At 52.2% G+C, this 13,465-nt stretch overlaps 1 protein-coding gene, 1 long non-coding RNA gene and 2 other non-coding genes across 4 annotated transcripts in view; 2 read left to right on the top strand and 2 right to left on the bottom strand.

Annotated features, from left to right (window-relative positions):
- Positions 1-5,559, bottom strand: part of MPZL1 (myelin protein zero like 1) — a 29,740-nt gene extending 24,181 nt beyond the window's left edge. Inside the window, exon 1 of the mRNA XM_036442934.2 lies at positions 5,341-5,559. Within this exon, the coding sequence (XP_036298827.1) occupies positions 5,341-5,431 (91 nt within the window). The 5' untranslated portion in view covers positions 5,432-5,559. The remainder of the gene's footprint in view (positions 1-5,340) is intronic.
- Positions 5,560-5,672: 113 nt separating this feature from the next.
- On the top strand, positions 5,673-9,609 carry LOC123652524. Its single transcript, XR_006741899.1, has 2 exons — positions 5,673-7,596; positions 7,665-9,609. It is a non-coding gene; the product is annotated as an uncharacterized LOC123652524 (long non-coding RNA).
- Positions 9,523-9,594, top strand: TRNAP-AGG. The gene has a single exon. It is a non-coding gene; the product is annotated as a tRNA-Pro (tRNA).
- A 587-nt stretch (positions 9,610-10,196) lies between the features above and the next one.
- TRNAP-CGG lies at positions 10,197-10,268 on the bottom strand. The gene has a single exon. It is a non-coding gene; the product is annotated as a tRNA-Pro (tRNA).
- Positions 10,269-13,465: the final 3,197 nt, after the last annotated feature.

The raw sequence follows: 13,465 nt of genomic DNA, 5'->3' as shown, positions 1-13,465 counted from the left end.
TGTTTATATCTGCCCTTCTCTCTTCCTCTCTCACTAAACAAACAAATAATTGATCTGTCTCTCTCTCATCTATATTTCTCTCTTCTCTCTCCCTTCCCTTCCCTCCTCCATTTCTCTCTAAAAATCAATGGAAAGAACTGTTTGACATTGAAATTGGGACTCAAGCTGAAACCGGTTTGGCTCAATGGATAGAGCGTCGGCTTGGGGACTGAAGGGACCCGGGTTCGATTCCGGTTGAGGGCATGTACCTTGGTTGCGGGCATATCCCCAGTGGGGGATGTGCAAGAGGCAGCTGATTGATGACTCTCTCTCATCGATTTTTCTAACTCTGTCTCTCTCCCTTCCTCTCTGTACAAAATCAATAAAATATATTTTAAAAAAAAGAAGAAGAAAAAGAAAAAGAAAAAGAAATTGGGACTCAAAAGAACTGCTGGCCCAGAAAGGAACTCACTACAGACTGATTCATTGGCCTCTCAGCATAACCATTATGGCCTGTCTCAGTTTCGGTTCTTACAAGGGTATTTCTTGGATCACAAGATCTCACGCATCTAGAGGAAATAATGAACAACATAAACTGATAAACAAAAACAGACCCAGAGAAAGAGAAGCAGCGATCAGATTCTCAAACCTCAGAGGGAAAGTAGGGGAGGGTGGGGGTAAGAGGAAGAGATCAACCAAAGGACTTGTGTGCATGCATATGGGCCTAGCCAGTGGCCATGGACAACAAGGGGGTGGGGGCATATGTGGGGAGGGGTTTGGGATGGGAATGGGGGGATGAAGACAATTATGTGATACCATAATCAATAAAATCAACCAATAAATAAAAATCAATGGAAAAATATTCTCACTCCTCCAGTGATGATTAAATAAAATATTTTTAATATAGAAAAGTCCTACTGATAAAACACTTAGTTGCTACTACAAACAAAATAAAATAATTTAAGCCCTAGCTGGTTTGGCTCAGTGGATAGAGCGTCAGCCTGCAGACTACAGGTTCCCAAGTTGGATTCCAGTCAAGGGCACATGCCTGGGTTGCAAGCTGGACCCCCAGTGGGTGGCATGCAGGAGGCAGCAAATCAATGATTCTCTATCATCAGTGATGTTTCTATCTCTCTCCTTATCCCTTCCTCCCTGAAATCAATAAATATATATTAAAATAATTTAATTATGAAATAACTAGTCATTTCAAAGCTATGGTGACTAAAGTAGTTAGAGAATGTTAGTTCATTCATTCTATACGTCTCTGAAGAACTAAGAAATGGTAAAGAATGAAAATAATCAGTTAATGCATGAAATCACACTTGGGAAAAATACTCTTTCTCCCAATAAACAATTATTGAGTGCCGACAATCATTCTAACTCCATATTACAAACTGCTAACAAACTGCTACCAAGACAAGTCTACAGCCCCTGCCACTTAACAAACATGGCACTTATCAGCATCTATCATACACGTGAAGAAACAAACACTAGAGATACTTCTATGAACAAGACAACCATGGGTCCATCCTGGATTCTAGTGGAGGGAAAAGGAAAAGAAAAACCGATGAGTTAGAAATTACAATGAGAAAGCAAGGGCCAGGAAATGACACCGGGGACTCTTCTGGCTGAGGTGGTTGGAGAAGGTCCCCATGAGGAAGGGACATTTATGCCAAAGATGCAGAGGAGGCAGAACTGGGCAGTTCTGGGGGAAGAGCACGCCAAGTGCGAAGGAGGAAGTGGGAATGAGTCAGAGAGCAGAAAGATGGCAGGAAGGGGCAAGAGGCAGCAGGCGAAGTCAGAGAGGGAGGCAGAAACGGCTCACACAGCCCACCAGCCCACCACAGGCAGGCGGGAAAGCTGGGAGGGGATGGCAACGGCAGCGCAATGGAAAGGGGTTTCTTGTTTAAGGATTTTAAACAAGAAAGCAACATGATCTGATTTGCATTTTAATAAAAATAATTCTTTCGGTTGTGTGAAGAATGGATTCAAAAGAGTCAGAGGGGCCCTAAGAAGGTGCTTCCTTGGTTAGAACAGAATCCTGCACACCAGCAGGTTTCTGGTTTGATTCCCATTCAGGGCCCGTGCCTAGACTGTGGTTTGGATCCCTGGTCTGGATGCATACAGGAGGCAACTAAGAGTCTGTCTGTCTGTCTCTCTCTTTCTCTCTCTCTCTCTCTGTCTCTCTGTCTCTCTGTCTCAGGAGGCAACTGAGTCTCTCTCTCTCTCTCTCTCACTCACTCACACACACACACACACACACACACACACACACACACACACAGGAGACAACTGAGTGTCTCTTTCTCTCTCTCATACAGGAGGCAACTGAGTGTCTGTCTGTCTCCCCCTCTCTCTCTCTCTCTCTCTCTCTCTCTCTCTCTCTCTCTCTTGTCAATAAACATATCCTTAGATGAGGATTTTTTTTTTTTTTTTTAAGAGGCAAGAGGAGGTCTTTGGACATAGCTGGGAGACTAGCGCAGTAATACAGGTAAAAATGGCAGGGATTTTGACTGAAATGCTAGGCGTGGACCACTGATGAGAAAGGAGTGGGTGAATTCCTGGTGCATTTTGGAGGCAGGAGAACTGACTGGATGTGGAGGATGAAGGATAAGGAGGAATCAAGGATGGACTAGGTTTCTGGCTTGAGCAACCAGGCAGATGACGCTGTCATATTTTGCAGTGGGTGGTGCAAATGACTGAGATTTCTTTTTCTTCTGTGTTCATTCCCACCCAAGGTTACCAAAGATGTTCCAACCACCAAAGCCAGTGTGCCCTATGGTACCCAGGGTCCCTTCATTAACCACTTGCTCCCCCCTGCAACTCCATTCTCGCTTGGTTTCCAAGACACCACACTCTCCCGTGGTCTTCTCTTAGCCATCCAGCCCGCTTCCCGGGGGCTAGCTCTGTCCTTGGCCCCTGCTAGTTCCGTCAGGGCACTATCTCTTGGTGACCTCATCCTCGCAAACCACAGTTTTCAAGTCTCCCCCATCTATGTTTCCAACCAGAATGTTCTCACCCCCAGGACCACCTCCCGCTGTCTCCTGCCCATTTCTATTGAGATGCTTCCACAGCAGCTTAAACTCAACGCATCCAAAAGTAACTCTGTCATCTTATTACTCCCAGATTCCCATCCCTCATCCCATATTCTTCCTCTGGGAAAAGCCCCATTTTCCAAAAATACACCCAGCTTCCCAAACCCCAAACCCTAGGACTATCATACACTCCCTCTTCCAAGTCCTCGGCAAATCAAATCCACAAGCCCCATCAATTTTATTTTCTAATTGGCTCATGTAAATGTCCTCTCCCCATATCCCGCTGCTTTCATTCAGGGCTTTACCTTCCTATGGATTATTACAACCGCCCTCTGGTGAGCCTCACCCCACTCTGACCCAGCCTTTACACCTGACAGAGAAAGCCCTCCTTCCTACAGACGTGAGGGCAAAGTCCAGCCTCAGGAGTGGCCAGCAGGGTCCTCCGTGAGTTAGTGCCTCTGGCTGGCTGCCCTGCCCCTACTCCTACCAACTCTTATGCACTCCCAGGCTGAGGTAGGAGGTTTCTTTCATATCTACTCAGCTTCCCCGGGCCTGAACTTTCGTCTGAAGTGATGACTCTCCTAAGAGCACACCATTATCGAGAGACTTCTTACGTTGCTTCTCCCGCTGGGCAGGAATCTGCTTCCTACAATACTTTTGGTGCTTAATAAATAAAAGGCGCAAAAAAAAAAAAATGTTTGTTGACTAACTGAACCTGGCTTGAGCTCAACAAGGTTTTCCACCAGACATGAACTGTTATATACAGTATCCATGATCAGGCAAGAAGAAAGCGTATTTTTCTAAAATAAACTAATAACAACACCTGCTGACTTTCCCATACCAGCATGCATCTTTCATTACTGAACAGCTAGGTATGGCCAAGCTGTATGTCGCTATTACTCTGATGATCTTTTTGTATTAATATCCACTAAGATTACGTTTTTTGATTTTTTCAGTTTTACCACGTTTAACACCCTGGGTTTAAGATCAGCCCACTGCCTTGTCCTCTATAGCAATGTCTGACCTCTCATGCATAATTCTGCCTGAAGCACACAGATTTCTGATAAACCTCAGACTTGGGCTATTTCCTACTTGTCTTAAAACACAAATGACACCACCATCACCGACCCCCACCCCCAAGAAATCCCCCAAAACAACATAGAAAAACACACCACACTTTTAACCTTTTTTTTTTTTTTTTTGTCTCAGAAGAAAACATTTATACAGAATGAATTGTATCTTATCCGTCAGCCTCCAGAGGGTGGGGGAACTTTTACAATTATACTTTACGGCCCCTGGAATCATTGCTTTAATTCTGTATTTCCTGGTTCCGGCAATTACGTTAAGGACTTTAAAAAAAAAAATTTCCGTGAAAGAAAGTAATGAGTAAACTAGTATTCAGATACTCGTATTCATGATGCAACTGGCATTCTTGCTGAACAAAAGAAATGAAAGTGTGTGCTCCTTAGGAGCTGGCCTCTGTCACTATTACTCAAGCACATCCTGGGACGGCAGCAAGTTCTGAGATTTCACCCCACAAAACCACCATCCAATCCGCACACCGAGGCAGAGGTTCCCCCAAGTCTGACCCACAACATTTGTCAAGGAAAAACATTTGATTTAAAAAAGAAAAGAAAAATGTGCTTAAAACTAAAAAATGTCCCATGTCTTGTCAAACTAGGGTGACTGTGTCTGGCACCACTGGACCAAAGACTACGGATTTGAGCAAAGTCTCCTCAGCCAGGTCGCCTCAGTGGCATGCCCGGGTCCCTGCATCCTCACCCCGAACCCCCTCCTGGCATCTCCCCCCGGCGCCCCGCAGGTCCGGAGGTGAGCCCGGGGACCCGGGCTCCTCCATCAGAGGCTGGACACAGGCGGGAAGGAAACGCACAAAGCCAAGCAAACCGCCTCTGAAGACCCGAAAAGGAGCCGACAACAAAGGGCCCGGCGATGGGAAGCCTGCCACTCCCCAAAGGTGCGGAGCCAGAGCCCGGGCTCCCGACCCGGCTCCCAGGCGGGCCCGGGCGCCCGGGCCACCGCTCGCTCGGGGGGCTCGGCGGCGGCGGCGCGGAGCAGGGCCGCTCCCCGCGACCCCGGAACCCGGCAGGTAGGCGCCCGCCGCCCCGACACGCGGGGACCCGGGGCGGGAGGAGGGGGAGGCGCCGTACCCCCCGGCCTCCGCGGCCGCGCTCCCCGCCGGCCGATTCCCGCCCCGCGCGCAGGCCGCGCCCGGCCCCCGCCCCGGCGCCGGCGCGCAGGGCCCGCTCCCCGCGAGGGGCGAGCGCAGCCCGCGTCCCGGCCCGCCCGCCCGCCCGGCCGCACTCACACAGCCCGAGCGCCGCCGCCAGCACAGACCACAGGCAGCGCCGGCGGTCCAGGGTCGCCGTCTCCGCCCCGGCCCCCGCGGGCGCGGCCATCGTCGTCCGCTGCAGCCCCGCGGCCGCGCACCGGGCCCGGCTGCCTGCCCTTCGCTCCGCTCCGCGCAGGGCGCCGCCTCGCCAACGCCGCGCCCAGGGCACCTCCGCGCCGCGCCCCCACTCGCGGCCCCGCCACCGCCGCCCGCCCTGCCGGCCCCGCCCACCCGCCCGCTCATTGGTCGGCTCCGCGCAGCGGGAAAGACGCTATTGGGGGGCACGGGCTGCCCATCACCCCCTCTGGTCAGGCGAGGCCGCGCCTCCCGGGTCCCACCCAGGCTCGCGTCCCGGAGGGGAGGCCGGCACCGCGCACCCTCCGCCCGCGGCTGCCCGCCCGCCGCCCCGCCGCCCGGCCCCGCCGGGGTCCTCGCCGCCCCTCAGGTCCCAGTCCCCGGTCCCCATTGTCTCCTCCGGGGGCCTTGGCCGGGGTCCCGCCTCCGGGCCAGCCCTGTGGGTTCCTGTGAGCCTCAGCCAGGGAGCGGCAGTTCGGTGACGAAGTTAATGGGGTGCGGCGGGAGACACCCCGCTTCAGGGGTCCCCACCCCCCTCCCCTGCCCTGCCCCAGGCTGGTCCCCCGCGCGGCCTGGGCGATGCCTGAGCGGCTGCATGGAGGGGTCTGCGGGCTGGAGAAGCACCATCTTGCTGACTCCCCTTGGGGAGCCCCTTTCGGCCTGAGGGGGGCCGGGAACCGGGGACCCTCCCGCCACCTGGAGACAAAGGGAGGTGCTTGGGGTGTGGGTCGCTTTTGCAGACAAAACGCCCCTCCGTTTGTCAATGAGAGCGGATGGGGACGCTCCTCCCCGGACTCCCCGCCGCCCGCCGCCCGCCGCCCGCCAGCGCGGTCCCCGGGCCGGAGCGGGCCCGGCGCCCGGGTGCCCGGAGGGACTGAGTGTGCGGAGGGGCCCCCGGAACGGCTGACAGAGGGGAAGGGGGACACAGAGAGGAGGATGCGGGCGAAACCCAGGCGGGAGGCAGAGGGACAGGATTGGGGAGTCGGTGCAGGAACAGAGTGGCAGGGCCGGGATGCAGCGGGTGGTGAGATTCCGCAAGAGAAGGGCATCGAGGAAGCTGGGCCGCTCCCCAGCGGGAGTGGGGAAGGGCGCCCCCGGCTCCCCGGTGTCCAGGACCAAACCCCGGGCCTGGGCTGAGCAGAAGCCGAGGCGCTGGGCCCGGGCAGAGACTCCGGGCCAGGCCCGCAGGTGGCCCCGCCGGTCAGCTCAGGCCGCGGCAGAAGGCGGGCGTGCACCGGAGCACAGGCTTCCGCGATAAGCAATGCCAGGCCATCGATAAGCAACGCCCGGCCATCGATAAGCAATGCCCGGCCATCGATAAGCAATGCCCGCCCGGCCAGCGGAGAAATTGGCGGCTTGGCGGAGGGATAGGTGAGTGTGGGCGGAGCCAGTCTGGAGAGGTTGCAAAGACAGAACACCAGGCCAGGTGTTCTCACTGTGCTCTCCTTGCGGGGTAGCTTCTGACCCTTCTGTCAAGAGAGTAAATGGAAAAAACAAAACCAAAACCCCTGACTCCATTCACGACTGTTCGTCTGAGGATCGTCCAACAACCCTCCTGCTTCAGACACCTCCTCCTCTGCCCGGGACACGCCTCTTTCCAGCCGGAGCAGTGGAGGCCGCACGTGGGATGGGAGGAGGACTCCAGCAAGGTCAGAAAGGTCCCTGTTGAAGGGCGGCTACCTCTGAAAGCACGAGCTGATTGGGGAGAGTTTCCCCGCAGAATCAGTAATAATTCTTGTTGTCACAGGCAGAGGCCTCTGGCTGGTAGGTACTGTTACCTGTGCCTGGCCGTGGTCTCACTGGCTGCCTGCTCCCTCCAGTCCACACTGAGAACCTCTGGGAACCTCTGGGGCTTCTGCTTTCTCTTTCCAGACATAAGAGAAGGGACACTCAGGGTCACCTGGTGCTGAGGAATGCATCTGAGCAGGATTTTCTGGAGCTGGAATGAGCGGGACAGTAGGAAGAGGGTGACAGGCACCCAGGTTTCCAGCAGATCTTCGAGACTGTGGCGGAATCCTCTCCACCCTCTGTGTTCTCACTGGCACTCCCTCCCCCCATGTGTTCTGAGGTTTGTTGACAGAACTGGGTGGCTGTGGCGCATGGACAGTGATAACCAGAGGCTCCTGGAACACAGGATTGGATCAGATAGAGTTAAAGGTGAATGCCAGTAATGGTAAGATATGTACACATATAATACCTTAATAAAGAAAAAAGAAAAGAAAAAGGTGAATGCCAGACCCCACGGAGAAAGAAAGGGTGGCCTGAAGCTGAATCCGTTTCATTGATATTGCTATAGAAAGAACATCAGAATCCAGGAGAAGGGTTGCATTTCTATTTAAAATGTTTGGAAATCGGAAAGAGCTATTGGCTCTGATGTCTCTGGGCACAGAGGCACCGCTGGGCCACCAGAGTCACGGGGTCCTTGGGAGGGGCTCATTGTCGTGGGAGATAGGTCACCAGGCTTCCTTGTTGGCTGTGCCTGGAGACCCTGTCTGCCTGTGCCCTGTAACCATCTCTGTCCCACATCCCCTCCCCGGGGAAGGATGCTCCTGCAGGGGTCAGGGGTCACACATATTCCTCCCACCCAGGAGAGGTTTCTCCCCACGACAGGCACTGTACATCTTGAGTTTTGTTGCTGTCAGTCTTCCTGCATCTCTGTTGTGAGGGGCAAATGAGATCCTCTCGGGGAGCCTGCAGAGTAAAAAGCAAACTTTCTTTCAATCACTAGAGAGAAGTTGGAGGAAGAAAAAGAAAAAGAAAAAAATGATAATCAACTCTAGTAACAGAGCCCTCTTAATGTCTACAGAGACTGGAGTTTCCAGAAACTGAGGTGGTTACATTGTTTTTACGTAAGTTCTATTTTGTAGTTTCCTCATTCTGGGGAAATATAAACTTAAGTTTTCAGGGCACATTTGTTAGGTTTGGGGAGTAAACTATTTGGGCCTCTAGAACTAATTAACATTTTAAAGTGCATTTATTATCCTCTTTGCCTTGAGTTCTAAGAAGAAGGAGAGAGTAGGAAGGGAAGCAGAGGACAGTTTCAAATAAAACCAGGGCGGGGCTGAATGGTAGAGCTCCACGCTGTGATTTACTGGTGTCAGACCACAGCGAGAAAGGTGTCTGGCACAAAGAGCTTCTAAGTGTCTGTTGAATAAACGAGCCAGGGAACAAATGAATAAGCTGACAAATGAATGGCATCTGAAATAAAATAAATGAATAGGTCTATTTAGATTAGTCACACTATTTATTGTTTCCTAACTGGCTACTTATTGCTAGAGTGACACTTTATAATTACCGATTGTCCAAGTACCAACATTTACATTGTTAATGAATTTGGAATAAATTACAGTCATTCAGCAATTATTCATTGAGTGCTGGCTTTGCTAGCATAAACCTCAACGCTATTTTTAAAATTTACATATAATAAGCAAGCCAAGCCTTAAAGATATTGGACAATTGGGCACCAATTATAACCAATTATAAAATTGGTTGCTAATTACAGAATTCAGTGTCGGTGTTGGAGTCTTAGCCTCCAGCAAATTGTGATTAAAGGAGACACTACAATTGATTTCAATCTGTTAAAGTATCTTTTTTCTTTCTGGAAAGGTTAGAGTTTGGGGTTTATGCAAATGAAAAGAGATTTTCCAGCTGAAGAGAACAGTTTGAGTGAAAACAGAGATGGGAATTCCCAAGGCTGGAAAGATGGTGCTTTGAATACCATGATAACAGACAGGGGCTAGAAGCAGACCATTCAGCTATTACTGGAAACTCCAACAACCAGAACTCAGTAGAGTCTGGAATCTGGCTGCCACAGGCATTGCCACACACGCATGCAATTTGTTAATCACGAATATACATAGAATTATGTCTTTTTATATAAGAGGTAAATAGTACACCAGCAACGACATCGTTTTCTTTTGTGCCACTGATTTGCAAATATCAAAAGGGAAAATAAAATAGAAAACCGACTATAGAGTATTGAGAACAGCTAAAGATAAACACCATTATAAAAACAACCACTTGGGGGCGCGGGACTAAGTAGCTTCACATTCCTTTATCATGGAGGCGAGGGTGCAGCACGCCGGCTCGTTGGTCTAGGGGTATGATTCTCGCTTAGGGTGCGAGAGGTCCCGGGTTCAAATCCCGGACGAGCCCGCCTTTTTTCTTTCCCCTTCCTTAAAGAATTTAACATTTCTAAATAAATTGCCTTTAGACGACGTCAATACATCTTATAAATACGGATTGTTGCAAAACACGAAGATGAGGCTTTCTGAACTGAGAGCGCACTTTACATTAAAATACCATTAAAAGGTGTAACATGAAAACATTACAGACGCGGCCAGCTCCGGAGTGCAGCGCGAATGCTGCGGGCGCACAGTTCCGACCTGGGCAGCCTGCGGGTGGGGGAGCCTTACCCTCGCCCAAGCCGGGCACGTCCACCGCGTGGGTCCTGCTAACTCAGGCGCCTTCTGCTCCTGTTAGGAGGGGCTGGGGTGCCGCCGGATTCTGCACGAGGCATCTCTTTTGCAAGCACGTGTGTTTTGAAGAGTTATAAGCAATTGTCATCCCTCACGGACGCAAGGCAATCATATATTTTTGTACGAATCGACCTCCTTCGATGCCCTGCTTCGCAAGATTACGGTGATCAACGTTCGAGCTCTGGGCTGGAGTTGTTGAATATAAACCGCTAAAAGGCCTGAGTGAAAAAGAAAAAAAGCTTTTAATTTATGGGTTTAAGAAAAAATTAATAAGAGCCTGGGCTCGTCCGGGATTTGAACCCGGGACCTCTCGCACCCGAAGCGAGAATCATACCCCTAGACCAACGAGCCGCTCTCGGCTGACGGGCTCGAGGCTCGTCCCTTCAGCCTCACCCCGCCCCTCTCCTTCCGCCTTCCGCTTCATTCCCACTCCGAGGCGGCCGGCGACCTTCTCGCCGCCCGGCGCTCCCGCCCCGACGCTCATTTCGCGCCGCCCGCACCCGGTCCGTTCGGGAGGCCGCCGCCCGGAGCCCAGAGCCCGGATCGCCGGGCCTGTCCACGGCGGGGCCCGCGCGCTGGAACCCGGCCGGGAGGGTGCGGGCGGAGCCTCCGGGCGGCGCCGGGCCGCGGGGAGCTCGCCGCCCAGGGCTTCCCCGCCCCCAGCTTTCGCCCCTGGTGGGGGCTCGCCCCACTCTCCCCGGAGACCACCCTGAGTGCGCCCCCGGACCAGGGCCCGCCCCACCCGGTGCCCGCTGGTGGCTGGGTCTGGGTACGAGGGCGAGAGAGGGACACCCTTCTCCCGGCTCGGAAAGTGATGGGAAGAAAAATCTCCAAGAATCAACAGCCAGCTTTCCCCTAACGTGCAGGGTGGGCTATGCCTTCTGTTAAGCTCTTTGAGCGCATGGAGCCCACTGGGCAGTCACAGCAATCGGCCCGGGGGTGCAGCTGGTGCCCCCATTCTGTAAGGGGGGGGGGCGGGCCCCGAGACCTTAGGACCCTCCGGAGGCCACGGGCCAGAGGCGGCCTGGGGAAGGGACCGCCGAGGCAGAGCTGGTCTGTGCTGCGGAGGAGGGGGCAGAGGTGGTGCTCTGGTGGCTGGGAGGAAGAGGGGGAGAGAAAGGAGGGAAGAAGGGAGGGAAGGGAAGCGGAAGAAGAAAGAGGGGAGGGGAGGAAGGGAGGAAGGAAGAGAGGAGGAGCGGCGGCAGTGGGAAGGACCTCTGTCCCGCATCCCCACCCCGCCCCCCAACCCGGCTGCAGGAGACGGACCCCGAGGCCGGGCCCAGCGGAGGGAGTCCCGGCCTGGGCTCCATGGCCTGGTCTGCCTTAGCCTGAGCGGCACCTTCTTCTCTGGCCCTTCCCCTCCTCCCCGCGGCCTGTGGTCAGGGCAGAGGCTCCCCTTTCCGGAGCCTCTTCCAGCTCAGCCTTCCCTCCGGGGCAGCGGGACGCCCGGTCCGCTCACCTGCACCCGGGCGGCCTCTGGCTGTGCGGGGCCTGCAGGCGGCCTGTGGGTGAGGCCCTGATGGACTGCAGCCCCCCCAAGGCAGGGAGGGCAGACTGGCGTCGCCCCTGAACCCCACGTCCTGACCCGAACAGAAACTTGGCTCTGACTGGAAACGTGTGTCTTTTTTCCCCGACTCCAGTCTAACGTCCTACGACAGTTTCAGCTACTTTTAGGAAAAACATTTCTCTGAGTTTCCCCCACTGATCCTTTCTCTAAGGCTGATGGCATGCCTCCCTTTGCATTTTGCAATCACTAAATCTCCAGGAATGAACTTTCCTCAGGCCTCTCATTTTTCATTCAAAAGTTGCCCCTTGTTTTAAGTTTTGAGGGTGCATGCGGTCGTAAAGGTGACCGAGATCTAAGGTCTAGGTCAGATTCATTCCCCCTCCCTCCCATCTCAGTACCGGGTGTTGTATGCACACTGGGCCTTGCTCTGGGGGTTCCTGGGTGAACAGAGAGGACAGACTGAGGACAGTGCGTTACCAAAAAGAAAAAATGCACAGATTCATAGAGTAAGATCCTAATTTTGTAACAACCAAGAATTAGCAAGAAAAACAAAACTTGGACACATGCATTAAAAAACTAGAGGAAAATCCATTAAAAAACTAGAGGAAAATCCATAAAATATTGTTATCTCTGGTCACTGGAATTATGAATAGATGTTTACGCACTTAAAAAAATATATATATATATATTTAATTTTTTATTTTTTAAAAATATATTTTATTGATTTTTTTACAGAGAGGAAGAGAGAGGGATAGAGAGTTAGACACATCGATGAGAGAGAACCATCGATCAGCTGCCTCTTGCACACCCCCTATTGGGGATGTGCCTGCAACCAAGGTACATGCCCTTGTCTGGAATCAAACCTGGGACCTTTCAGTCCCCAGGCTAACACTCTATCCACTGAGCCAAACTGGTTTCGGCTACGCACTTAAAATATTATTTTCCTCCACAAATTTTCTAAAATAAAGGCAAAAAAAATCAAGGTAATTGGCCTTTATTATTATTTTTTATTTTTCAATTATAGGTGGCATAGAGTATTATATGTTTTAGGAGTACAACATAGTGGTTAGACATTTATAAACTTTTTGAAGTGATCCCCCTGTAAGGCTAGTACCCATCTGGCACCAAACATTGCTAAATCACAAAGAAAACGATGTTCTTACAACTCTGTGTCTCCTTGTGTTGGTGGAATGAAAGGAGACGGAGTGTGAGGCAACGCGGGGCAGGTCCTCACGTCCCTTCCTGCTCTGACTGCTCGCAGAGGCTGCAGGGAGCGGGCGGTCCCTCCTGAGGGGCAGTGCCTGGCACCACTGGGCACACAGGGCTCCTTAGACAGCCCAACAGCATGACTAGTGTTGGGTGTCCTGGAGTTTTCTTGAAGGGGAAGGCGTGCCTGCCTCGTGGTAGGACCCATCTTTGAATACCAGCCACATAATCATTGTAGGATTCTGTCTCTGAATGCTGGTTAAAGAGCTATTCTGTTCACGTTTTTCTTTACAACAGAAGCAGTTAGTGAGGTAACTGACATGAAAGGTTTGTCTTGATTTGAGAAATTTTCTCAAAGTTTTATATCAAATGACAGCGTGAAGGGGCAGAGGCGTTCATCACTCATGGGAGCACCCAGGGCCATCCGAGCCCAGTCCCACGGCTCCCTCTGCGTCCTGTGTGAAGGAAGTCTGAATGAGCCCGCTGGGCGTGGCTCCGTGGCTGAACGTGGACCCATGAACCAGGAGGTCACTAGTTCCATTCCTGGTCAGGGCAGGAGCCATGCCTGCAGGCTCTATCCCCAATAGGGGCGTGTAGGAGGCAGCCAATCAATGATTTCCTCTCATCATTCATGTTTCTCTCTCTCTCTCCCTCTCCCTTTCTCTCTGAAATAAATAAAAATATGTTAAAAAAAAAAAAGAAAAGAAAAGAAAGAGAAAGTGTGAATGAAGCAGTCTTCCTGATTGCTGCCTAAGACACAATGGATCTCTTCCCTGCCCAGCCATGAAAATTCTGGGATCAACCATGCAAGTGCGACACCTTCCAGGAAAGGAGA

Source organism: Pipistrellus kuhlii, unplaced genomic scaffold (genome assembly GCF_014108245.1).
Source record: "Pipistrellus kuhlii isolate mPipKuh1 unplaced genomic scaffold, mPipKuh1.p scaffold_m20_p_18, whole genome shotgun sequence".
Taxonomy (NCBI): domain Eukaryota; kingdom Metazoa; phylum Chordata; class Mammalia; order Chiroptera; family Vespertilionidae; genus Pipistrellus; species Pipistrellus kuhlii.
The sequence above is the reverse complement of the archived record's forward strand: the minus strand, read 5'-3'. Positions and strand labels throughout refer to the sequence as shown.